Source organism: Staurois parvus, unplaced genomic scaffold, assembly GCF_062004578.1.
Source record: "Staurois parvus isolate SC_StPar_1 unplaced genomic scaffold, SC_StPar_1.0 ptg000234l, whole genome shotgun sequence".
In the NCBI taxonomy this organism is placed as follows: domain Eukaryota; kingdom Metazoa; phylum Chordata; class Amphibia; order Anura; family Ranidae; genus Staurois; species Staurois parvus.
In genome coordinates, this window is record NW_028318030.1 from 5,287,437 (window position 1) to 5,314,696 (window position 27,260).

The 27,260-nt window shown below is 42.2% G+C and overlaps 1 protein-coding gene across 1 annotated transcript in view; it reads left to right on the forward strand.

Moving 5' to 3' along the window:
• The first annotated feature begins 1,032 nt into the window (after positions 1-1,032).
• FUOM (fucose mutarotase) overlaps positions 1,033-27,260 on the forward strand; it is a 43,571-nt gene continuing 17,343 nt past the window's right edge. The window contains exons 1-3 of the mRNA XM_089680029.1: positions 1,033-1,190; positions 18,033-18,101; positions 22,771-22,841. Coding sequence (XP_089536155.1) covers positions 1,106-1,190; positions 18,033-18,101; positions 22,771-22,841 — 225 coding nt within the window. The 5' untranslated portion in view covers positions 1,033-1,105. The remainder of the gene's footprint in view (positions 1,191-18,032; positions 18,102-22,770; positions 22,842-27,260) is intronic.

A 27,260-nucleotide genomic window follows, 5' to 3' on the forward strand; every position in this document is an offset into this window, starting at 1 on the left:
ACCAATGACGTGGCACTATTCCTCCTACTGCAAAATTACAGTTATGAAGTAGCAACGAAAATAATTTTATGGTTGGGGGTCACCACAACATGAGGAACTGTATTAAGGGGTCGCGGCGTTAGAAAGGTTGAGAACCACTGGGCTACACTGATGGGCACTGATAAGGCTGCACTGATAGGCTACACTGATAATCAGGGCACTGATGATCGCTGTAATCCATGTACTGACAGTCTTGCCAGTAATGGGCTCTCATTTCCTCACACAGACACATCATTGGAGAAAAGGACCGCTGATAACCGGCATGTCTGTTTATGTGTGATCAGCTATGATTGGACACAGCTGATCACATGGTAAAGGCCTGCAGCGATTGGCCTTTTACCCCTATCTGTGATCAGTTGGGTCCACCCTGGGGGCGGGGTTGTGGGAGGAGCTCTATAGACACCCCCCCAGGACTAGCCATCTTTCAGAGGTCACAAAGCCCCTGTTAGCACAGAGGGATGTACATGCGGCTTGGGGTTGCCGCCTTCCCCTCTACACCAGCACACATACTAATTCCACAGGCCCGGAGGCTGAATAATTGCAGATAAGGCACTCAGTGAATTTAATGACCACCTTAATCAGCCACAGAGCCTGTGTCATTAATATGTGTGCGGGTGTAAAGGGGTGAGGTGCTACTCTAATGTGGCTGCATGCTGCAGAGGAAAATACTTGGTGATCCTGCCACCAGGGTACTGGGACATGAACTTCCTGTTATCTCTTTGTCCCCTATGACCCTCCCCATAGAGATGAGACATGGTGGTGTCACAGGCATGCTCCACTGCAAGCATGCGCATTTGTTGCACTGAACATGGGAAGTGGCTGAAAAGAGGCTGCAGAAGATGAGCAGAGCGGAGACCCACATAGCCCAGAAAAGAGGGGGAGGGGTGCTTTATCCACCCACATAATGATACATGTTCAGGAGCCAGGCTACGACGTCATTCAGCCGGGTTTTTCAAACCGATATCCAGCTATCCTGCGGTGTCAGCAGAGCACTGCAAAGCATGCTGGGAGTGGGCCTCGTCTTCCGGGTTCTTGCAGACTGTGGCCGGACAGTGAGCGCTCAGACATGGTGGTTCTGAAGGGTATACCGTCCGTGCTGTCCCCGGAGCTTCTGTACACACTGGCCCGCATGGGGCACGGGGATGAGATCGGTGAGACGTCATTGGCGGAGGGGGGAGGTTCGCGGTGTATGGGCTGAATATGACAACACGAAGCTGCGGAGCCGGCTATGCCCAGCAGGGGGCGCTCTAGGCTCAGAGACTGCATTGAGTCCAGCAGAGTCCAGACAGAGCAGGAGAGATCTCTGAGCTCAGTGTACACCATTGTACGTACACGTCACCTGTACGCCATTGTACATATTTGTCACGTCACCTGTCCGCCATTGCACGTACACTTCACCTGTCCACCATTGCACGTACACGTCACCTGTACGCCATTGTACCTACATGTCACGTCACCTGTACGCCACTGTTCATGTCACGTCACCTGTGCGCCAGTGTACATATTTGTCACGTCACCTGTCCGCCATTGCACATACACTTCACCTGTCCGCCATTGCACGTACACTTCACCTGTCCGCCATTGCCCGTACACTTCACCTGTCCGCCATTGCACGTACACTTCACCTGTCCGCCATTGCACGTACACTTCACCTGTCCGCCATTGCACGTACACTTCACCTGTCCACCATTGCACGTACATGTCACCTGTACACCATTGTACATACATGTCACGTCCCCTGTACACCATTGTACATACATGTCACGTCACCTGTACACCAATGCATGTACATGTCACCTGTACACCATTGTATATACATGTCACGTCACCTGTACACCAATGCACGTACACGTCACCTGTACAGTTGTGTTCAAAATAATGGCAGACATCACTAACCTGATCAATCACTGTTTTTGGTAGAAATTATATTTCTACATGGCAAATTATTTACTAGCAGGTGTAGTAGAGTAATAGAAATCCAACAGTCATGACATGCATGCTGCTGATTCTGTGTAATTGAATCACTAATTGGAAGGGGCATGTTCAAAATAATAGCAGTGTGGAGTTCTATTAGTGAGGTCATTCATTCTTTGAAAAACAGGTGGCAATTATTGCCCTTATTTAAGGAAGGAAGGCAGCAAATGTTGTACATGCTGGTTACAATGCATTTCTCTCTGAAATTCTGAGGAAAATGGGTCGTTCCAGACATTGTTCAGAAGAACAGCGTACCTTGATTAAAAAGTTGATTGGAGAGGGGAAAACATATAAAGAAGTGCAGAAAATGATAGGCTGCTCAGCTAAAATGATCGCAAATGCTTTAAAATGGCAACCAAAACCTGAAAGACGTGGAAGAAAGCAAAAAACTACCATTCGAATGGATAGAAGAATAGCCAAAATGGCAAGGACTCAGCCAACAATCAGCTCCAGGAAGATCAAAGAAGGTCTAAAGTTACCTGTGAGTACTGTTACAATTAGAAGACGCCTATGTGAAGCCAAGCTATCTGCAAGAAGCCCCTGCAAAGTCCCACTGTTGAAAAAAAGACGTGCTGAAGAGGTTACAATTAGCCAAAGAGCACATTGACTGCCCTAAAGAGAAATAGCGCAACATTTTGTGGACTGATGAAAGTAAGATTGTTCTTTTTGGGTCTAGTGGCCGGAGACAGTTTGTCAGACGACCCCCAAACACTGAATTCAAGCCACAGTACACTGTGAAGACAGTGAAGCATGGTTGTGCAAGCATCATGATATGGGGATGTTTCTCATACTACGGTGTTGGGCCTATTTATCGCATACCAGGGATCATGGATCAGTTTGAATACATCAGAATATTTGAAGAGGTCATGCTGCCTTATGCTTAAGAGGAAATGCCCTTGAAATGGGTGTTCCAACAAGACAACGACCCCAAACACACCAGTAAACGTGCAACATCTTGGTTCCAGACCAACAAGATTGACGTTATGGAGTGGCCAGCCCAATCCCTGGATCTTAATCCAATAGAAAACTTGTGGGGTGACATCAAAAATGCAGTTTCTGAGGCAAAACCAAGAAATAGAGAAGAACTGTGGAATGTAGTCCAATCATCCTGGGCTGGAATACCTGTTCACAGGTGCCAGAAGTTGGTTGACTCCATGCAACACAGATGTACAGCAGTTCTCAGGAACAGTGCTTATACAACTAAATATTAAGTGATTCAAAGGAAAGCAAAATCTTCAAACATTTTTCAGTTTATATAGTGAATGTTTGAGTTTGTAAAGAATACAAACACTGCTATTTTTTGAACAGTCTAATATTCAGTTTTCTTCAGCTTTTTTAGAGGAACAACACAAATTTGATATATTTTTCTTCATGTTTTGATTTGGAATAGAATGTGTAGTGTTCCCAATGCATTTGTGTGTATGGAAATAAAAGCTATTAGAAGGATTTTGAGCTTTATTCTCTTTTTTTCAACACACTGCTATTATTTTGAACACAACTGTACGTACACATCACCTGTACACCATTGTATGTACATGTAACCTGTACACCGATGTACACCCACGTCACCTGTACACCGATGTACACACATTTCAAATTTGGCAAATTTAATTTTCACTTTTCAGGACTGACTGCATATAATGCATAAAGGAAATCCTTCCTTCTGTATGGGGAATATAATACACTTCCTGTCCTCGGCTGACAACGCTCACTGTGCTGTGTCTATGGAGGAGCAGCGTTGTCACCCTGGAGGCCATGTCACACTAACAAGTAAGCACCTCTTTCTGTGCATTTGGCTGGATGAGCAGGACACCATGTAGGGGAGTATTCAACCCACTCTGTCTACCCAGCTGTACTAATCCAGAGTCTGGCAAGTTCTTCCTAGCAACAGAATTGATAGGGTAACCTATGTGTAGGGCAAGACTACAGAACACCTCCCACTCTACTCTGCTTCATTGTGTAGAGGGAGCCATTTCAAGGTTTGTTCACACTTGCAGTGCTGTCTGAGGAGCGATCCACGTTCACCTCCGGCTTTAAGGTGAAGCCTGGTTCACACCTATGTGTGTTGTGATTCGTGTTTTTTCTGGAGCATTTTGTGTTTTCAAAAATGCGTTTTTTTTTTTTGTTTTTTTTTATGCATTTTGATTTTTTTTTTCCAATAAAGTATTGAGTGTGACTTTGATGTGACTTTCCACTCTTTGGTACTCAATGTCACATCAAAGTAGTGCGGGAACCTTTTTATAGTCATTGTGACTTTGAAGATGTTCTTGCACTACTTGGCCACATGTATTGCACATGGTTGCAGGACACTTGTAGAACTTCCCCATTCCCTTGAATGGGTCACGATCGCCAGGCACTACCCCTGCTGAAGGCAACAGGGGGTGTAATTCCTGCTGCACCCCTGTAGCACTACATCATATCTGCAGTAAGTGTGCATCCCCAGCTGCTGCCTCTACAGCATAAGGGGTTAGCAGTTGGGGAAGGTAACAGCACTGCTGAACCAGAGTTTTACTTCCCAGCCAACCTCTATTGTGAATGAGCCCTAAAAGCTCACACAGAGAGCGGAGGACAATGATAAGAATGCAGCAGAGGAAAGTTTTCAGGCTGGATCAGCAGCTAGTTTTGCAGTTATTGAATAGATACCAATTGCCCTCCACCCTATAGTAGAAGTACTGCTACAGGGCAGCAGGGCTGTACAAAATCACTTGTATTTCTGGGTAGGGGGCACGCTCGCTTTACCCATGCCATTATTGGCTGCTGGGGATGTCAATCACAGGGTCCTGGCTGGCACTCTGTGATCATTAGCAGAGCTGAGAGGGGAGAGACCTGTGTAAACAACACAGATCTCTCTCCTGTCAGCATGTACATGCTGCTTTGTATCTCTCTGCACAGCATGTCTCCCTAGTAAAGCACACACAGCATACAATGTAAAACCGAACACAGTTAACCTTTTGCTCGCTGCAGATGTTAACCCCTTCCTGCTCAGTGTCAGTACAGTGTCAGTGCTTTTTATTAGCACTGATCCCTGTATTAGTGTCACTGGGGATGTCAGTGGCCATTAGTCAGTTCCCACCCAGTGTCAGAATGCCCGCCGTAGTCCTACTATAAGTCACTGATTGCCACCATTACTAGAAAAAAAAATTCCAGTATATATACCGCCATGTGTAGACGCTAGAACTGTCACATAAACCAATTATATTAATACACGTATTGGGATTTTTTTCTTAGCAAAGACATCTAGCAGAATACATTTTGGCCCAAATGTATGAAGAAATTCAATCTTTTTAATTTTTATATTGGATATGTTTTAAAGTAAAAAAATAATCTCTCTATCTATATAATTTTTTTTTTTTTCAAAATTGTTTGTTTTTTTGTTTTATAGCACAAAAAAAAAAAAATGCAGTGTTCAAATACCACCGAAAGAAATCTCTCTTTGTGGGGAAAAAATGACATGCATTTCATAAGTACAGCATTGCATGACCGCGCAATTGTCAGTTAAAGTAATGCAGCACCATATCACAAAAAATGGCCTGGTCAGAAAGGGGGGTAAATTGTCTGAATGGCAAGTGGCTAAAAGAAATTTCAGTGGTATATTTAAAATGTAATTAACGCTATTTGGCCTCCCAGGAACATGTGTACATATGCACTGCTTATTTGCAGCTTGTGGTGCGTCCAACCTTTTGTCCACCTCCAACACTGCTCACAGTTGGTGGCTAGGCATGAGCTTGGGCATGTTCAGACATGAGTCTGAACCCATATTAGCTATACTGCCAAGATGCTGTCAAAGAGGTCAGCCAATCATAGGTGGCAGAGGCTGTCTCCACCCTCACAGCCACACATATACACACCACTTGTATACTTGTGGCTGCAGGGCATGCTTCCAACATCTGATTGGCTGTTCACTTTGCCAGCATCCTGGCAGGATAGCTTGGGCAGGTTCAGACTCATGTCCAAACATGCCTAAGCTCATCCCTATGCGTCCATCTTCTCCCTGGCTTCTTGCAGGTTAATCCTTCTTGATTAGATGGGCACTGTCTATATACACTATATTAAGAATAAAAGTGAAGAAAAATATGCTGCACTACATCAAACAAAAAACAATGCCTGTGAATCAAAAAATGTGAAAAATAAGAGATTAAATACAAAAAAATTACCCAAAACAAAGAATAACATTGAATCAACCCCAAAAAGTCATTATAAACTCAAGTCCAATCAAAATAGTGGTCTTCTTTAACCTGTTGCCTACCAGCCGCAGTGTATATACTGTGGCAGGGCGGCACCGCTGTGCTAAACCACGTTTTGAAACGTCGTTTAGCAAAACAGGTAGGAGGCACGCACCCGCCCTACCTGCACCGCTGATCGCGGGTGTCAATCACCGGGTTCCGGCCGGTCACTACCCGCCTGCTCCTGGCGATTATCGGCAATCACTGACAGAGAGCACGGCTGCAGTGTTTACACTGCACCTCTGCTCCCTGTCAGCTCCTAACACACTCTCATGGAGAGCAGAGATTAGCTTTCCGGGACAGCTTGTTCTTGTGAAGTACACACCCCGCCCACTAGTAAAACACTCCCCTAAAACAGTTAACCCTTTCATTGAATAAAAAAGTTAACCCCTTCCTCCCCAGTGCCATTAGTACAGTGTCAGTTTTTTTTTTCTTTTTTTCACTGATCACTGTATTGGTGTCAGTGACCCCAAGTCAGTTCCCCCCCCCCCCAGTGTCAAAATGTCCGCTGCAGTCCCGCCATAAGTCGCTAATCACTGTCATAAATTGGTGATCACCGCCATAAGTCGCTGATTGCCGCAATTATTATTATAAAAGAAAAAAATCCCAGTATCTTTCCCACCATTTGTAAACGCTATAACTTTCACGTAAACCAATTAATTTACACGTATTGGGATTTTTTCTAGCAAAGACATGTCGCACAATACATTTTGGCTGAAATTTATGACAAAATTAAATTTTTTAAATTTTTTTACTGGACATGTTTTATAGCAAAAAGTCCAAAATATTGTTTTTTTTCTCAAAATTGTCAGCCTTTTTTATAGCTCAAAAAATAAAAAATGCACATGCGATCAAATACCACCAAAAGAAAGCTCAATTTGTGGGAAAAAAAAGACGTAAATTTAATTTGGGTGCAGTGTTGCATGACCGCGCAAATGTCAGTTAAAGTAACGCAGCAACGTAACACAAACCACTTCTGTAACCGCTTCCTGACCACCCTAAAGCAGAAATGCTACTACAGGGTGGCATGGTGCGCAAAATCACAATATATTTAGGCGCACCCTGAAAACCCACCTCTTCAGGGAAGCCTACCCCACCCCCTGCTAATTCCCGACCTCCTCCACTCTTCCACTCCATCCCCCACAGCTATTTCCTCCTGTACCACTATCCCCTCCCTCCTAGATTGTAAGCTCCAAGGAGCAGGGCCCTCGAACCCTTCGTGTATTGCATTGTATTGTTATTGTACTGTCGCATGTTCTGTCCCCCTTTGTAATGTACAGCGCTGAGCGAACTGTTGGTGCTTTATAAATACTGTATAATAATAATAATAATATATATATACGTGATTCACGCTCCCGTGGTTTTCACTCCCCTCCCAGATGGCGTCAGATTGCCCCTCAGTACACCAGTCATCACATTTAACCCCTTGATTGCCAGCAACATGATTATACACAATAAATGTCCATTGCTAGTATAGTGTCTGAACGGATCAATATCTTTGATCAGATCAGCACTATACCAGCGTTCACATTAGCATAGCGTCCCCAAAAATGCAGCGTTAGCAGGATCAGCCCCAGCACCTGCGTTTAGCCCTTAAGCTTACCCCCCCCCCTTTTTCCCCAGCAAGTGCAGTGTCAGTAGGTTACTGTCACTTGATATATTACACACAAAACCGCAGTGTTCGCAGAATCAGGCCTGATCTCTGTTAGCACTTGCCGGTAAATTTTGATGACTCTCATATGCTGCCTCTTAGATTGTAAGCTCCCAGGATCAGGCCCTCCTAACCCTCTTGTATTGAACTGTATTGTTGCTGTATTGTCTCCCGTTATATTGTAGCGTTGAGCAAACTGTTGGCGCCATATAAATCCTGTATAATAATAATACCAGCACTGCAGTCTGACTTGGTGGCGAGTCCTATAAGTGCAGTACAAGCTGGTGCGGTGGCGAGCACAAGTATTGTCCCGCAGCCACTAAATTCGCACACAGGCCCGTAGAGCCGCTAATATCCTTCCGGATGTGCTTGCAAATCCCGATTGGCAGTCCACAAATTTTGCAGCACTTGTTCTTCCCCCGTTCACTGCCCAACCCGGAATTCAGGTGGAAATAGAAATTTAACTACTCCCCTTGATTTTTGGAGCTGTTTTTCACAGAATATCTGTATGCATTGATTGTGGATCAAAGCAATTTATATGCACAACAATTTATCACCGCCAACCAAAATTCAAACCTTGCCAGACCATTCGCATGGAAACCCATTACGGTTTCTGAATTTACTTTTTTTGGGGGCCTAACCCTCAACATGGGCATTACTAAAAGAAATGAATTCCAGTTGTATTGGTCCACAGACCCGATTCATCATATGCCCGTGTTGTCTGCTGCCATGGCCAGGCATAGATATTATTATTATACAGTATTTATATAGCGCCAACATTTCGCTCAGCGCTGTACATTACAATGGGAGACAATACATGAGACAGTACAATAACAATACAATCTAGGAGGGAGGGGATAGTGGACCGGGAGGAATAGCTGTGGGGGATGGAGTGATAGGAAGAGTGGAGGAGAGGATATGCGAGTATAATGTGTTTTATGCATTTCAACTACAACACACTCTGTCATCCTTTGGGGTGACCCTGAATTTGACCGGCTACACAAAATTCAGCCCCCCGCAAATCACCTTAATCAAAAATTTGCATGTGTCTATACTCCCCAGCAAAACATCTGCGTTGATGAGTCCCTAATTATAATTTTTCTGGCCGCCTTGCATTCAAACAATTTCTCCCCAGCAAGCGTGCCAGTAATGGGGTCAAGATGTAGAAGACCTGTGAGAGGGCAACAGGCTATACTTATACGTTTCGGTTTTACGAGGGAATAGATAGTCACGTGGAGCCCCCCGGATGCCCAGACTACATGGGGAGCAGTGGCAAGATAGTTTGGGACTTGGTGTCATCCTTTTTCCATATGGGGTACCACTTATACGTGGACAATTTTTGTTCAAGCGTACCACTATTTAGACATTTGTACAATCTTGGAACTGGCGCTTGTGGCAAAGTGTGACCTAATGTGTGCCCACCATTAGAGGTGGGTGGATGCAGGGTGGTATATTTAATGGTGGGCATACCACACACTTTTTTTTTGGCAGAGATTTCTTCTCTTTTTTCATACAGTCCACAGGCTGCATAAAAAAAACCAAAAGAACATAGCATATATACCCAACAAGGACCAGCGACGTACTGGTACATCACTGGACTTTGAGTGGTTATACCAGGATGATGCCTACAGCTGCAGGCATCATCCTGGTATCATTTTTTCAGCTGGCGATCAGCTTTCATGTAAAAGCAATCCTAGTGGCTAATTAACTGCAGGATTGCTTTTACAAGCAGTGGGAGACAATAACCCCTGCTGCCTTTCACGGCCTTCTCGGGCAGTCCCGAGCCATAGGAAGAACCTGAGAATGCAGCCGGTGTTTCTGCCAGCTGACCACGGAGCTGATTGGAGATCAGAAGCTACGAGCATTTCATCGCTTCCGTTTCGCAGGATATAAACAGTTAAAAAGCATCTGATCACACCGATTTTTGGTTTGATTAGATAAAGCAAGGGCAGAAGAGATATCCAGAGTCTGATAGACCCCAGATTTCTCAAAAAAGAATATATGACAATGCCCATTGAAGTTATAGGGGATAGTTGCATTCCCTATGACAGCATTAAAAGTGATTAAAAAAAAAAAAAATTAAAAGGACAGTGTAAAAATAATTAAAAAAATCAAAATAACTTAAAAAAAAAGTACCCTCACCCCCCGCGCATGCGCACACCTGCGTTCATGAGCGTTAACCCTGTGCCAGTATGGAAACAGCAGTTGCTCCATGCATGTGAGGTATTGCCATGAATGTCAGATCAAGGGCAGTAATTCTAACACTAGACCTCCTCTGTAAATCTAAAATGGTAGCTTGTAAAGGCTTTTAAACATTGCCTATGGATATTAAAAACGTATACAGTTTGTCGCCATTGCACGGGGCATGCACAGTTTTAAAGCATGTCATGTTTGGTATCTATTTACTCGGCATAGCATCATCTTTTATATTTTACCAAATAATTGGCCAATATATTGTGTTTTTATGCATTAAAAGTAAAAAAAAGTGTATTTTTTAAAAACAATTGCGTTTGAAAAAAAGGCTGTGCGAGTACTATGTGCCATAAAAAATTGTAGTACCCACCATTTTATTCACTATGGTGTTTGCGTTAAAAAATATATAATGTTTGGGGTTTAAATTAATTTCCTAGCAAAAAAGACTGATTTTTTTTCGTGAGAACAAAAAGTGTCAGAAAACGCTTGGTCTTCGGGTGGTTAGAAGAGTGAATGATGTGTTGCATAAACTTCTAATGCTGGGCATAAAACACCCCCACCCCCCAAAACGACCCCTTTTTGGAAAGTAGACACCCCAAACTATTTGCTGAGAGGCATGTTCAATCAATAAAAGAATTTATTTTTTTACCACAAGTTTTTGGAAAATGACAAACAAAAAATTTTTTTTTTTTTTTACACAAAATTGTCACTTAAAGGATTCATTGCTCACACATGCCATGGGTATATGTGGAATTACTCCCCAAAATACATTCTTCTACTTCTCCCAAGTATGGGGCTACCACATGTGAGAGACGTTTTGGCAGTCTAGCCAGGTACAGGACCCCAAAATCCAATAAGCATCTTCAGGCTTTTAAAGGGCTTTATTTCCTCATCCCACTTCCAGACTACCTATCACAGTTTCGGAGGCCCTGAAATGCCGGGATAGCACCTAACCCCCCCAAATGACCCCTTTTTGGAAAGTAGACACCCCAAGGAATTTGATAAGAAGCATGTTAAGTATTTTGCAGATTTCATTTGTTGCCATAAGGTTTTGTAAAATGAAGAAAAAAAAGCAAAAACCTTTTTCAGGCTTTCAAAGTAATCATTGCATTTCAGGCTCCTGTATGTGGCTAGGCTTCCAAAAAGTCTCACACATGTGGTATCCTCATACTCAGTAGAAGTAGCAGAATGTATTTTGGGGTGTAATTCCACATATACCCATGGCTTGTGCAAGAAGTAAATCATTTAAATGAAAAATTTGTGTTAAAAAAAAAAAAAATGTTTGTCATTTTCCAGAAACTTGTGGGAAAAAAATAAATCTTCCATGGACACAATATGCCTTTCAGCAGATAGCTTAGCCTTAGGGTGTCTACTTTACGAAAAGGGGTCATTTGAGGGTGTTTGTACTATCCTGGCATTTTAGCACCTCATGAAATGTGATGGGCAGTCAGAAAGTAAATGCTGTGTAAATTCCATTAGCTATATCATAGTTTGTAGACGCTATAATTTTCACACAAAGCAATAAATATACACTTACTGGGATTTTTTTAACCAAAAACATGTAGCAGAATACATTTTGGCATAAATTTTTTGACAAAATTTGTTTTTTTTGGATATTTTTTATGACAGAAATGAGAAAATATTGGTTTTTTTTAAAAAAAGTTTTTTCTTCAAAAATGTTTTTGTTTATAGCGCCAAAAATAAAAAAAGTGTACAGGTGATCAAATACCACCAAAAGAAAGCTCTATTTGTGTGAAATAAAAAGGACATAAATTTCATTTATGTACCATATTGCATGACCGCGCAATTGTCCATTAAACTAGCGCAGCGCTGTATGGCCAAAAAATAGGCGTAAATTGCAGTATCTATACCATAGTTTGTAGACGCTATAACTTTCACACAAAGCAATCAATATACACTTATTGGGATTTTTTTTAACAAAAACATGTAGCAGAATACATTTTAGCCTAAATTTATAACCAACTTCGAGTTTACTATATATTTTTTTATAGCTGAAAGTAAAAAATATTGTTTTTCTTCAAAATTGTTGGTCTTTTTTTGTTTATAGCGTGAAAAATAAAAAGCGCACAGGTGATCAAATACCACTGAAAGAAAGCTCTATTTGTGTGAAAAAAAGGACGTAAATTGCGTTTGGGTGCAGCATTGCATGACCGCGCAATTATCAGTTGAATTAGTGCAGCTCCGAGTAGCAAAAAGAGGCCTGGTAAGGAAGGGGGGTAAATCCTATGGATGGCAAGTGGTTAAACCCTCCTGTGGATAACACAAATGTGTGCAGCTGTCACAAATTCGAGTGAGAAAACATCCTCCACCATATATCTGCTCACCTCACATTATACAATGTTACGGTCTAACTGCACTTTTGGTCCCACTTGGACTCAGATCAGCTTGTTAAATGGGGTCTCCAAAGTATGCTTCCTCCTTATAGACGTCTTGGTGTTATCCGTATTCCTCATTAAAAAGAACTCAGCATAGTGCTTTATCCTTTTATTACGCAATAAAACATAGGAAATGGACTCACATTCTGGAGGTGCATATCTGCACCACTTATGATGAACATCTGGCAATATATCAATTAAGCACAAGATGGCAGTATCATCTGAACAGCAGAGTCCTGTATGATCTCTGAATATCGTCACCATAGGGAATGAAATACAAGGCAAAGCACAGGCCCTTCTTTGTAAATGCAATTGCCTGCTAAAATTCTGTTCCTGGAGCGGTTTCACAAATACTACAACCACTGTCCCGAGGAATGGAAATGTTGTGACGTCATTAGTACACTCCTCCCAGGTGCGTACGGATGACGTCACAATGTTTTTTTTTTTTGTTTTTGTTTTTTTTTATGTAGCACAGCATATTTTTCTTCACTTTTATTCTTATTATTTGCCCCACTGAGACATGGGTTGTGTGCACTAGCAACTACAGTGTATATATATATAAATATATATTTATATGTGTATGTGTGTGTATTTTTTGCTTTTTATGCACCATAGTAAACGCTTATGTTATTTAATTTATATTGGTATATACACTATATTGCCAACGTATTGGGACAGCCCTCTAAATCATTGGATTCAATCACCTCCATGGCCACAGGTGTATAAATCAAGCACCTAGGCATGGAGATTGTTTCTACAAACATTTGTGAAAGAATAGGTCACGCTCAGGAGCTCAGTGAATCCTAGCGTGGTACTGTGCTAGTTTGCCACCTGTGCAATAATTCCATCAGAGAAATGTCCTTGCTACTAAATATTCCATGGTCAACTGTTAGTGGTATTATAACAAAGTGGAAGCAACCTAAAACAGCAACTCTGCCACCAAGTGGTAGAAAATGACAGAGCGGGGTCAGTGTATGCTGAAGCGCAGAAGTGGCCAACTATCTGCACAGTCAATAGCTAAAGACCTCCAAACTTCATGTGGCCTTCAGCCTTATCACATCAGTGTGTAGAGAGCTTCAAGGAATGGGTTTCCATGGCCGAGCAGCTGCATCCAAGCCTTACATCACCAAGTGCAATGCAAAGCGTTGAATGCAGTGGTGTAAAGCACGCCACCACTGGACTCTAGAGCAGTGGAGACGTGTTCTCTGGAGTGATGAATCGCACTTCTCTGGCAATCCGATGGACTTGTATGGGACTGCATTTGGCAGTTGCCAGGAGAACGGTACATGCCTGACTGCATTGTGCCAAGTGTAAAGTTTGGTGGAGGGGGGATTATGGTGTGGGGTTGGTGTTCAGGGATTGGGCTTGGCCCCTTAGTTCCAGTGAAGGGAACTCTTAAGATGTCAGCATACCAGGACAATTTCATGCTCCCAACTTTGTGGGAACAGACACAAAGGAACATGAATTCATCTCAGGAGGTGGTTGGCACTGAGACTCCACATTACTCAGTTCCATACTTGGCTAGTGTGCCTGTCACATAGGTGGATGCATTGGCTGAGGACCTTTGTTGTGGGTGGGCAAAGCCTGATGGGGAACTTTGAGAACCTAGTTCCCCAGCCTCTCTTGTGATTGACAGCAGACAGCCCAACAGTAGATATGGAATCCACCCAATGTCAATCACAAAGCAGGTGGACCTGATGGAGAACTAGTCTCCCCAGTAGCCCACTGTCCAAGTTCAACCTCATGTCATTGGTTGATAGGGCGCTGGTAGTCTACTTCTTAACAACTAATGAAGCAAATACAAGGGGCAGGGATTCTTTTTGAATTTGTCACAGCTATAGCGACACAATGTGAAATGGCACAGGTGCGAACTACCTGAATCTGTCATATGTATCAAAACTGTCAATGATCCTGTCTCAAGGCTTTCCTGAATTAGGTGCAGGACTATCTAATGGGCCAATACCATCAAAAAAGTATCACAAATGCTTCAATAAATTTCCCCATTGAGCAAGGCATATCATAAAGGGTGTCTATGACACTCATTAGAATTCTAACATGGTTCTGCTCACTGTATGTAGAGGCGCAATGAGGCCGGAGTTTCAATATGGACAGCCCTTCCTGAGCTCCCACCTGTCAGGGCAGTTGTCACACACAAAATGCATCAGCCAATGAGGTTTGAAGCTGAGTGGGTGGAGACTGCCTGAGAATTGAAAGGGACAAGTGCCTCATCAGGTTTGCTCCATTTGTAATTTGCAGTAGGCAGATTTATAGCCAATAGCCTGTACACTGCCTACTGTCAATCACAAGGAGAGCATGTATGTGCATGGTCCTTAAAAAAATGGCCTGTACTTGATGAGAAGAATCTTAGCTGCCAGTTCAGTAACTTCCTTGAATGTTTGGCAGATGGTCTCCTTTTGTTATGAAATATCTATATGTATGTTTGTATGTATATACACTGCCTGATTTTATAAAACTGGAGAAAGAAGTTGAGGCAGGATCTCTTAATATGTGGATATATCCCTAAGTGTGGACAGATCTACTCATTAACCACTTTAGTACCGCGCTATAGTTTGAAAGACGACAGGGCGTCCATGGATGTTCTCCCAGAACCCAGCTCCCTGTATGCTCCCTGAGGTGCACATTGAGCACGCTCTGTGTCCACTGTGTCTTTTGGACACAGCTGATCACAGATCACAGTAAAGGGCCAATCCCAGTGGCCCTTTACCATGTGATCAGATGTGTCTAGTCACTTTGTAAACAGACTTGATGGTTATTGGCAATCCAGCAAGGCTGTTAGTACTTTGTTTACACTGATTAGTGCAGCCCCATCAGTGCCGCCTCATTAGTGCCCATCAGTGCAGTCTATCACTGTCCATGAGTGCAGCCTGATTAGCGCACATCAGTGAAGAAGAAAAATTACTTATATGCAAAATTTTTAAAAAAAAAAAATGTTTTGGTCTTATTTTGCTTTGCAAAAAAATAAAAAGAAAGCTCTGTTTGTTTAAAAAAAAAAAAAAAAAAAGACAAAAATCCCATATGGGTACAGTGTTGCATGACTGCTCAATTTCCATTCAAAGTGCCACAGCGCTGGAAGCTGAAAATTGGCCTGGGCAGGAATGGGGTGAAAGTGCCCAGTATTGAAGTGGTTAATTTAACCCTTTTCATTGCCAGGTCTGTAAGTAGTACAGAAATTACGGCGAGGGAATTTATACACAATCCGGTAGCTGTAGCCCCCGGGATTGTTTATAATACTGACAAGTAGACTCCTGCCAATCAGGTGCAAGCAGTCGCGTTGCTGCGCTGCTACCCGATTGCTTCCACGGCTCCCCTGTTCGCCCCCCCCCCGCATGCACTCCCACCATGTATCTGGTCTTTGGGGAGCGCCATGGCAGGTGGAGGGGAATGTTCACTCTCCTTCCCTTCTTTCTGTAGCTAGGGAGAGATGTATTGCAATGCCATCTGCATTGCAATACATCCAGTGGAGCCCAGAGGAGACATGCAGGGTCTTAATAGTTACACCCAAGCACATACCATTCCCCCCCCCCCCCCCCAAAGAAAGAAAATAATTTTGAGGCCCCCCACATATGCGCACATACAAATGTAAACGCACACGTTGGGCACGTGAAAACTTTGATTGCGATACACATGTTACGTGTCACTGTGCACACTGGAGTGAGAGCAATAATGCTAGCACAAGAACGTAATGCTAAACTATTGACCTATAAGGGCTTTTGAACCATTGTCTATAGAAAATATAGAGTACTGAATTTGTTGCCATTTCATAGGAGCACACAAATTTAAGGTTTGGCATGTTGGGTATCTATATACTCGGTGCAACCTCATCACATTTTATATTTTACCAACAACTTGTGTAATATATTGTGCTTGTTTGCTGTAAAATTCACTTTAGTGGTTTTTTTAAACTGAAATTTTGCATTTTCTGGACCTTTACGATAACATGGTGTGACATAAAAAAATTGGAACTACCGCTATGTTATTCTCTAGGGTGTCTGCTTTCAGAAAATATATAATTTGGGGGGGGGGGGGGGGTTTGTGTAATCTTTAGGCTTAAAATAATTTTTTTAAACGTTTGTAAAAAAAATGGCTCCGGCAGAGAAAGGATTAAGAGGCCAAAATAATTTGCTGAGTCAATAACCAAAAGGGTATGAGCGAAGGTGTCACAGTATGGATCTCCAAGGATGTGGAAAGGATTGAGGGTTTATCTGTTACAGGTTGTATGGTGCCTTTATGGAGGATAGATCACCTTACACCTTGCACAAACAGATATAGCATGGAGGATCACACATGTACTTTATAACCCACAATCTTTCAGATATACAGTGGGAAAAATAATTATTTGATCCCCCTGCAGATTTTGTAAGTTTGCCCACTTTCAAAGAAATTAAGGGTGTATAATTTATTTTATTTTAGGTTTATTTTAGTGAATAGAGACAGAATATCAACCAAAAATCCAGAAGTGCATTTGTGAGGTCAGGAACTGATGTCGGACGAGAAGGGCTGGCTTGCAGTCTCTGCTCTAATTCATCCCAAAGGTGTTCTATCGGGTTGAGGTCAGGACTCTGTGCAGGCCGGTCAAGTTCCTCCATCCCAAACTTGCTCATCCATGTCTTTATGGTTCTTGCTTTGTGCACTGATGCTCAGTCATGTTGGAACAGGAAGGGGCCATCCCCAAACTGTTCCCACAACGTTGGGAGCAGGAAATTGTCCAAAATGTCTTGGTATGCAGATGCTTTAAGAGTTCCCTTCACTGGAACTAAGGGGCCAAGCCCAACCCCTGAAAAACAACCCTACACCATAATACCCCCCCCACCAAACTTTACACTTGGCACAATGCAGTCAGGCAAGTACCGTTCTGGCAGCTGCCAAACCCAGACATGTCCATCAGATTGCCAGACAGAGAAGCATGATTCATCACTCCAGAACACGTCTCCCTTGCTCTAGAGTCCAGTGGCAGTGAGCTTTACACCACTATATCTGACACTTTGTATTGCACTTGGGGATGTAAGGCTTGGATGCAGCTGCTCGGTCCTGGAAACCCATTCCACAAAGCTCTCTACACACTCTTGTTGTGCTAATCTGAAGGCCGCATGAAGTTTGGAGGTCTTTAGCTATTGACTTGGCAGACAGTTGGCAACTTCTGTGCAACTTCTGTGCACTGTGGGCTTCAGCTTGTACTGACCCCTCTCTGTCATTTTACATGGCCTACACTTTGTTATAATACCACTAACAGTTCACCATGAAATATATAGTAGCAAGGAAATTTCATGGATGGACTTATTGCACAGGTGGCAACCTATCACAGTACCACGCTTGAATTCACTAAGCTGAAAGTGACCCATTCTTTCACAAATGTTTGGCCATGGAGGTGATTGGAACACCTGAATCCATTGATTTGGAGGGGTGTCCCAATACTTTTGTCAATATAGTGTGTGTTTGTGTAAGGTATTTTATTTATTAAGTTTTTAGTCAAGCAAAATACTAGATGTTAGGCACCAATAATTTTTTTGTGCTTTTATAATATTTGTTTTTTATCAGTTCTTGCAGATGCGAATTTCCCAGTGTCCTCAATAAGCCGCTCTGGACCAGAACTTATTCGAGCAGATGGTACATTTTAATTTTACCAGTTTTAGTGGGGTTTTTTTTTTTTTACTTATTATACACATCTGTTTGATGTTGAGCTTCACAATCCATAGGGCTCTTCTCTTGTGGTTTTATATAGAGGCAAATGCTAATTTTTTTAAAAAGTTTATCAGATTATTTAAAGAGTAAGGGATTTTTTTTTTTTATCTAAGCTTCAGCTTCTTTATCCTCTCCTCCTCCTTTTAAACTTTTCCAACATACTTAAAGCAGAGTTCCACAATTTTTTTCATGATCCTTGCCACACAATGCCCACCCGCAGAACAGTCTGTTATGGGATATTTTTTTTAATTTATTGATTTCTTTTGCTGTCAGTATCCTGCAGTTCCGCTTTGGCCGCCTAGGCGATTTCCTCATTAGGCGATTCCCTAGGACTCTTTGAGAAAACCAATGGCGTTTTCCAGAGTCTTTGGGAAGCCTAATGGTGAAGTCTTGCAGTATTTCTTCACCAGAAGTGACGTTATCAGGAGGAATGATTGCCAGGTTGCCATAACAACTGGGCGGGATCTTCCGTCCCTGCCTCCATTGTTATGGCAACCTACAAAAAAACAATGTGCCATCCTGTGTCCTTGCAACGCAAGCGCGTGTTCAGGAGGTGCATGCTGGGTAGCCAGCTGCACCGAATCCAGAAGAAAGTAGGAGCTGGCTTCAGGTGCCCACACTAGTAATGGCCGCTGCCTGCCAAGATCCTGCTGAGGAATGTCACATTTACAAGTAAGCAAACAACATACACTTAAAACACTGTCCTAATTATATACTGCAACTGAAGAGAATCACGGAGGTGCTTTTTGTAGAAAAGTGCCGAGGAGACTGGAACTCTACTTTAAGGTGATTGTAGCCATATTAATTCACTTGAAACAACATAGATGTGTACTGTCCATGTTACTTTTTTTAGGACAAGAATTTAGAGTGTATCCTGTCTGTATATCTGCCAAAGCAGTTCTGTTTTATGCAGATCTTTAGAACAATGTTAACAAAAACAATTTCTGGAAAATAGCATACCAGGGAGTTCAAAAAATAGATTCACACTCTGTAGAACTCTCTTGTGCTTCCACACGAGAAACTTTGGTGCTTCCCCAATATTCATGTACCTGTTGGAAACAGGTACATAAATTTGGGGCAAGCAAAAGGTATTTGTCATGCAGAGGTGCAGAGAGGCTGGAGTGTCCATATGGACACTGAGAAGTCCGATCAGAATGAGTCACCTACTGAAATCCCATCCATTGCTACCCATTTTGATGCTGTATGCTCTTGTTTAGTGTTAAAGCAGCCTTAATCTGCTCACCCCAGGGTCTTCTGCATAGGGTCCATGCAATTACACAAACCTGCTAATGCCTTCCAAGTCCACTTGCTTTTATAGCCCGAACTTTATGGTGACTAGCCTCATTCTGTAAAGCTGTTTGCTACTCCAAAACATTTTGCTCAGAAATATCCTACTGAGGAGAGCTTCTTGCAAAAATGGACATTCCCTGTCATGGAGCCTGCCATCTCTTGCATTAACCAGATGCAAACTGTTCCTGTAGAGGATAATCCTGAGTTCAAGGACCCAGTATAAAAAAGGATAGAGGCCCTCTTTAACTCCTCTTTAAGGTTCTTTTTCCTTAGAAGTCTCAGACATGCAACCTGAGGTTGTTTCCACAGCAGCCTGCCAGACCCTTTCAGTCTGGACTAAGCACATGACCTGGGACATTAGCTCAGTTTTAACTGGTCACTTTGTTCACCACCAACTTTTACCTGTGGCGATATGCTACTGTGTGCGTGGTTTGGCAGATACGATTTGCCATATCTCCAAAATTAGCCTCTTCTATATCCAAAAGCAGAGGTTTTTTGGCCCATCTTTCCAACAACATTCTGTAACTCAATGCAATTCAGTTGCCATTTTAGTGCTGGACTCTCAATTGTGAGCTCACCCGGCAAGCATCCTGTCTGATAATGCCAAGGCTGCTCAAATGAAAGTGGACTTGATCCTGTCTTGTGCAGAACCACATGTCTGCCTTTCCCATCACAGGTGTGGAAAATCGTCAGGAGGCCTTTCTCAGTGTGGACCCAGAGGAATACGTTTTCTATCTGGAAATCTTCCAAGCCCTTTGTGCATTTGGGGGACACCAGATATGGATCCTCTGGAGTACAGATTAAACAGCAAACTGGAAAGTAATATAATATAATAGAGAAAATGCTACTAAACAGTTGAAAACTCCTCAATAACACACTACAAGTGAAGTCCAATCCCTAATAAGTCCACAAAATATAAACCATAGCCTTCCTGTGTAATCATGGTGAAAAATTGTGTCCAAAGGAAATCTAAATCCTTCCAACGATTTCCACGATAAATGTCCCCTCAAAAAAAGAAAAACATCACATAGTGCATTATCTTTTATAATCTACATATAAACATGTGACATCACTCAAGTGAGTATCCCATCAAAACTTTGCAGTGAAAAATAGTGAAAAAGAACTGTGAATCAAACGGTGAAACAACACTGTGTGTGTGAATCACTCTTCAGTGCCCAAACACAAGCGAACACAGTGTACACTTCTGATTATAGTAAGGAGTGGGTACCCTTACCATAAATCCCAAATAATCATGCCTATAATATAATCCAATAACTGGTGAGAAATGGCCCTCCTGTAGATCTCCGCAAGGCATATACAGTCTCCACGGCACTAACTGGATTCATCAGCCATAGTACTCCATGTGGCCCCATACACCTTGCTCCATTCAGATGTACGTATATGAGGGACAATAGTAGTGTAATACCACCAAGATAAATGCAATAATAAACTTTAATCAAACTCCTCACATTATTCCAGCCTTTAAAACCGCTTTCTATACAATAAAAGTAACCTTTCTGCCATCCAGGAAACATCCAGGCTCTCACAGGTGATCCTTTCCCTTTTCCAAAATGGCCGCCGGTCTACTTCCGGTTCCCGTGTGCGTCTTGACGTCACTTCCCTTGACGCGTTTTGTCATCAACTTAATCATAAGGGATACAATCGTCAGACAAGGAAGTTCTATTTATACCCCTCCTCTGTATGGCGCCGATACACGTGCCGCCATATTTGAGAGGGGAACGTTGCCCTTACTATCCGGTATATGCTTAAAGGAATACCGCAGCAGAGAACCCTTGTATAAATATAGCATATTATCCTACAATACCCCTAATAACATATAAAATATCCTATATATATATATTGCACATTATCCTACAATACCACATCAGTGCTATCAAAGGACAAATCTCGGCCTCAGCCATTCTGTTTCAGAGACTGTTTGCTTCTCATTGCACACATCTCTCTCCCTTTATGCTCTCCTGCATCGTTTTAGAAGATTAAAGCAGAACTTGACCTATAACAACTTGATAAAAATAATACATTTTAGGGAGGAACATACATTCCAGATTAATAATTATTGTACAAAAATTAGTGTGTTCTGTAAATTGCTTCCAGCGTTGTCCCTGTTTCTTCTTGCTGGAGGCTGCCATTTTGCTGAAGCCCAGAGCCTTTGAGCAGCAGTAAATCTTTAGGCTCTCAGCAGATTGGCCTCTACATGTTCGGCACAGTGCCCAAAAAAAAAGATCAAATGGGCATGTGCAGAGCAGGGTGAGGCAGTGTATTACTGTATTTTAAACAGTATAGGCACTTATTTTTTATATTTTACATAGCTGTACCTGCACAACAGGACAGCCTAAAGTGATCTAGCAGGACTTAATTTTCTGACTAAAGTTCCTCTTTAACCTGCTTCTTTGGGATCTCTTCCAACCTGTTAGGGATATTTTATTTAACTCACTTGCAGAGTGGCCTTTCTCATTGCTGTCATTTCTGTGCCAGGGGCATAGATAAGGGGGGGAGGGTCAAGGGCATCCAAACCCCTTACCCCCAGGCAGTCCAGATGTGACAGTGACTCGGTCTGGATCTGGACTGCAGTCCACCATTTAGTAATGCCTGCTGTAAAGGGTTGGATTTTTCTCTTCCCTCTTAGGGCTCCCTCCACCTGATGTGTTAGTGCTTCATGGGCTTTTCCGCATCAGGAATTTGTTTCTAGGATTTTCAAGGCTGCCACCTGGTTTTCTGTTTCCATGTTTGTGATGCTTTACCAGGTGGATGTGCAAGTCTCCTCTAATTCCAGTTTTTGGTGACAGGTTTAACTTACCACTAAAATATGTTTCTAGAATACAGTACAGGGCACAGGTCCCTCTCCCTTTTTTTTTTTTTTCTCTTTTTAATCTCCTTTTTGCTTCCTACAAAACTGAGGCTAGCTGGGAGTGGGAGAGGGTTTTTTGTTTTTACCAGTGTCCAGTTACCTGAAAGTTGCTGCAGTCAACCCATGGTCAAAGACTAAAGTCCTGTACTGTACACCCAGAAATAGGTTTTACTGGTGAGCCAAAAATCTTATTTTTCTATATGTATTATGCTGTTTACACACGTAGAGCTACACCGTAATGAGGGTTTTTTTTTTTTTAATCCGAGTGAAAATTAGGCAAATTATCTGAAGTGTGTTGCAGTAAAATATACTTAGAACACTGCCATTAAAATATTGCTCATTAAAATATTTATAGTTGTGTACCCAAGCAGTGGTTGATCATTAAAGAACTAAAGTATAACAAACCTCCTGATCTCTGTATACTGTTTTTTCCAGGCTTAGGAATTCCTAGACTTTTGGAGGCCATTTTGCAACTTTTCCCTATGGATACCTATGTCCCTGAACCTGTAAGTGCTAATCTCTCTGCAATCTTTCAACTATATATTGGTAAAATCTTTCTATTGAAGTTTTGCAGATGTATACAAAAATAGAAAAACATCCAAAAGTACAAAACATAAATACAAAAAAAGAAATAAGCAAAATTACAAAATAAAATGAAGCTGGGTCTCAAAGACCCAACTGCCAAAAAATACCATAAAAAGTAAAACTTTTCATGGCCGTTGTCCCCCCTTTCCCCTTTTTGTGGCACTTTGAAACAAGTGGGAACCCAAAACCCTGTGTGGAACCAAGAGTCTGATAGTGAGCCTGTTGTATGATTTTCTTATACCTGGACTGTTTGCCTCTTTTTTAGGAGATCAATAAATAGTCTTTCACTTTTACAAGCAGCTTGCTGGTGATCTCAGGCCCTTCCATATAACAGTGCATACACTATTTTGCCAAAAGTATTCAGACGCCTGCCTTTACACACACATGAACTTTAATGGCATCCCAGTCTTGGTCAGTAGGTTTCAATATTGAGTTGGCCCACCCTTTGCAGCTATAACAGCTTCAACTCTTCTGGGAAGGCTGTCCACAAGGTTTAGGAGTGTGTCTATGGGAAGGTTTGACCATTCTTCCAGAAGCACATTTTGTGAGGTCAGACACTGATGTCAAACGAGAAGGTCTGGCTCGTAGTCTCTAATTCATCCCAAAGGTGTTCTATTGGGTTGAGGTCAGGACTCTGTGCAGGCCAGTCAAGTTCCTCTACCCCAAACTTGCTTACCCATGTCTTTATGGACCTTGCTTTGTTCACTGGTGCGCATTCATGTTGGAACAGGTAGGGGCCATCCCCAAACTGTTCCCACATAGTTGGGAGCATAAAATTGTCCAAAAATGTCTTGGTATGCTGATGCCTTAAGAGTTCCCTTCACTGGAACTAAGGGGCCAAGCCCATCCCCTGAAAAACAACCCCACACCATAATCCCCCCTCGACCAAACTTTACACTTTGCACAATGCAGTCAGGCAAGTACCATTCTCCTGGCAACCGCCAAACCCAGAAACATCATCGGATTGCCAGACAAAGAAGCGTGATTGACCACTCAAGAGAACACGTCTCCACTGCTCTAGAGTCCAGTGGTGGCGTGCTTTACACCACTGCATCCAACACTTTGCATTGCACTTGGTGATGTAAGGCTTGAATGCAGCTGTTCAGCCATGGAAACCCATTCAATGAAGCTCTCAATGCACTGTTGTGCCAATCTGAAGGCCGCATGAAGTTTGGAGGTCTTTAGCTATTGACTCTGCAGATGGTTGGCGACTTCTGCGCACTGGAGGGGTGTCCCAATATTTTTGGCAATATAGTGTAGTTGTTTCAGTGGTATTTTACCAATTGACTCCTTTTTTGGCTTCATGTACACTGGCGGCTCCTAAACTTGAGTTTAGGAGCCTTTGGTGTGTTTTTTTTTTTTTTTGCCAAGGCACCTGAACTCAACTCCTTAAAAGCCTATGTGTTCAGAGCTGTTGCATTTAGGTGAAGTTAAACCTTCCTTTCCTGAACGTGGAAGAATCAAGTTCAGGAACGTTTTGACCATCAGCCACGAGAAAATGCCAAACACAGCAAAATGAGTGTAAATGCAGTACCACGTTTACATAAGTTTTTTTTCCTCGGTCAGGGTAAGCTACTATACATGTAGCCTTAATCACATAAATTCAGGGATTGTAGAACTATATAGATTATTAGGACTTGAGCACATTTTTTGAGAACTGTACATTTCCCTGTTCTGAAAAAAATAGGATCTGTCTTCAATATCACTACTTGTTCAGTTATGGAAATTTTAAGAAAGTATATCAGCAAAAATTAAATTCCAGTTGTCGGGGCTACCTCTAATGCCCACCTGTGTGCACATTTCTGGGAAAAGCCAATCACAGAAGCAGGAGAGATTTCCGTAGACAGATGGTATACAGAATGATTTCAGAAGAACTTGTTTAATTTCTTTGGCAGGTTTAGAAAAAGCAAAGTAACTGCCCAATAAAATGTAAAGGTAATTTCAATAGCCTAAAATTACAAAAATATTTTTGATAACATTTAGCAGACCTCCTAAGTCTAAAAGTTAAAAAAGAAGTTTAGGGGAGTTTTTGTTTTCCCCCAAATCATACTTACCTGGGTGGAGGCAGCATCGGTCTGATGCTGCATCTCTTCCCTTGCTGGCACCAAGTATGAGAACTCAGCAATCACATGATTGCTGAGTTCTCGCCGCCGCTGTGAGCAGAGAGCAGTGACTGTCAGTCTACTCTTCCCCCTCCCCCCCACTCATTGGAGTGCTGGGCTGTGGAGGGGGAGGGAGCTGCTGGCTCAGGCTCTCAGCAACTCGCTAAGAGGTTGAGCCAAGTGCCGCTTCCAGACTCTGGGGTGGATCCCAACTTTACGGTCGGGATTTTTCCCTAGCCTGGACCGGTTGAGTGGCATCAGCTGACAGCGGGCTTCAGTCCACTGTCATCTGAAAACGGATCACAGAAGTTTAGAACAAACTGCACTCTTGTGATCCACAGAAGTACAGCCAAAAGAGCTTTGACTGTATTTCTCCATTTACCTCTTAAATGTACACTGCAGACGGGATTAAAAATGCATCCTTGAGATGCATATGTGGAGTTCTGCCTTCTATTCAGGAATCATGTTTATCACTGGTGCACCAGTGAACCTCACTCCCCCTAATCAGGCAGTGTTAACTGTTCCCAATGTTCATGTCAGGCGCTTTGCTGAATCTTTCATGCAGAAAATCTGATATAAAAATGTAAGCATTAAGAAGTTTCTCACAATCAGAGTTTAGATTCAAACCAAGTTTAAAGCGTGACTTTACTCATAACATGTTAAAAAATAATGTTCTTTATCAAAGAACATACATTTCACATTAATAATTATGCTACCAAAATTAGTGTATGCTGTAAATTGCCTACAGAATTGTTCTTGGTTTTTATTGTTGGAGGCTACCATTTTGTTGAAGCCCAGAGCCCTGAGCAGCAGTTAAAGCAGAACATAAACCCTCCTATCATTTTCAGCCAAGGAAGCTGCCATCTGCTTGATCTTCAATTGCCATAGTGATCAAGATATAATCAGTTATGACACCAGTCATTTGATGGCTTTATAGTTTGGTTGAGAACCAAGCAAATGTGACAGTTTGCAGTCCTGTCACACTTATTAGATTGTCAGCAGATCGGCCTCTAAAAAATTACGCACAGTGCCAAGAAATGCCTAAAAGTGGAGAGCAACTGAGCTTGTGCAGAGCAGGGTGAGACCGTGTATTATTGGATTTTAAACAGTATAGGCACTTATTTTTAATGTTTTACATAGCTATACCTGCAAATTGGACCAGCCTAAAGTGTTCAAGCAAGACTTAATTTTCTGGCTAAAGTTCCACTTTAACCATTTGCCCTCCTGAGGATTTACCCCCCTTAATGACCAGGCCTCTTTTTGCTACTCGGCGCTGCACTAATTCAACTGGTAATTGCACGGTTATGCAATGTTGCATCCAAATGAAATTTACGTCCTTTTTTTCACACAAATAGAGCTTTTTTCCGGTGGTATTTGATCACCTGTAATCAGAAATCCTCCTGCGCTATGAAAATGGAAGTAATAAACCTATTCTACAGCTGCCAACACTCAAAACTGATACCAAAACAGTGTCAAGAAATCATAAAAAAACAGTGTAGCGCTTTAAAGACTGTGTCTAATACTCAATAATAATAAATCAATAAAAATATTATAAATAGACAATAGTGACAAAGAAAAATTAGTGCCAAACTCAAATATCAAATAGAAATCTATCACCCATTACAAAATACGTGTACTAACATTGAACAATAGAACTACTAATAAGCCCAACCATAAGAATAGTGTACACATAACTACTACAATTTCAAAAACTCCAAATTTCGTCCAATAAAGGGACTCTTAGCAGTGCTCACATAGTGCCAAAAAGAGTAAACATTTATAAATGTGTATAAAACAATGTCCTTTTGTGAAAATGAATCAAAACCATGCAGAATGCAGCAGTGATAATTATATAAATCCGTGACTGTGCCAAACTCTTCTCCCATTAACGGCTAGATTGCCTCCTCACCTCCTCCTAGTGACCCCAAAGGGGCCAACAGGCTTGCAGGATCACCCTGGATCCTTGATTTACAATGGCCAGCAGCTTCCTTCCTTCCCTGGATCTCCTTTGTGGGGCTCCTAATGCCCCTGATCAGTCAGGATGGTTCTGAAGAATAATAGCTCACCAATCCAGTGAGCCAAGAAAACCTCTAAGTGCAGTATTTTAGTCAACTTAGTTTATTCAAGAGTAATGTGAGTGACACTCTTTTTACTCTTGAATAAACTAAGTTGACTAAAATACTGCACTTAGAGGTTTTCTTGGCTCACTGGATTGGTGAGCTATTATTCTTCAGAACC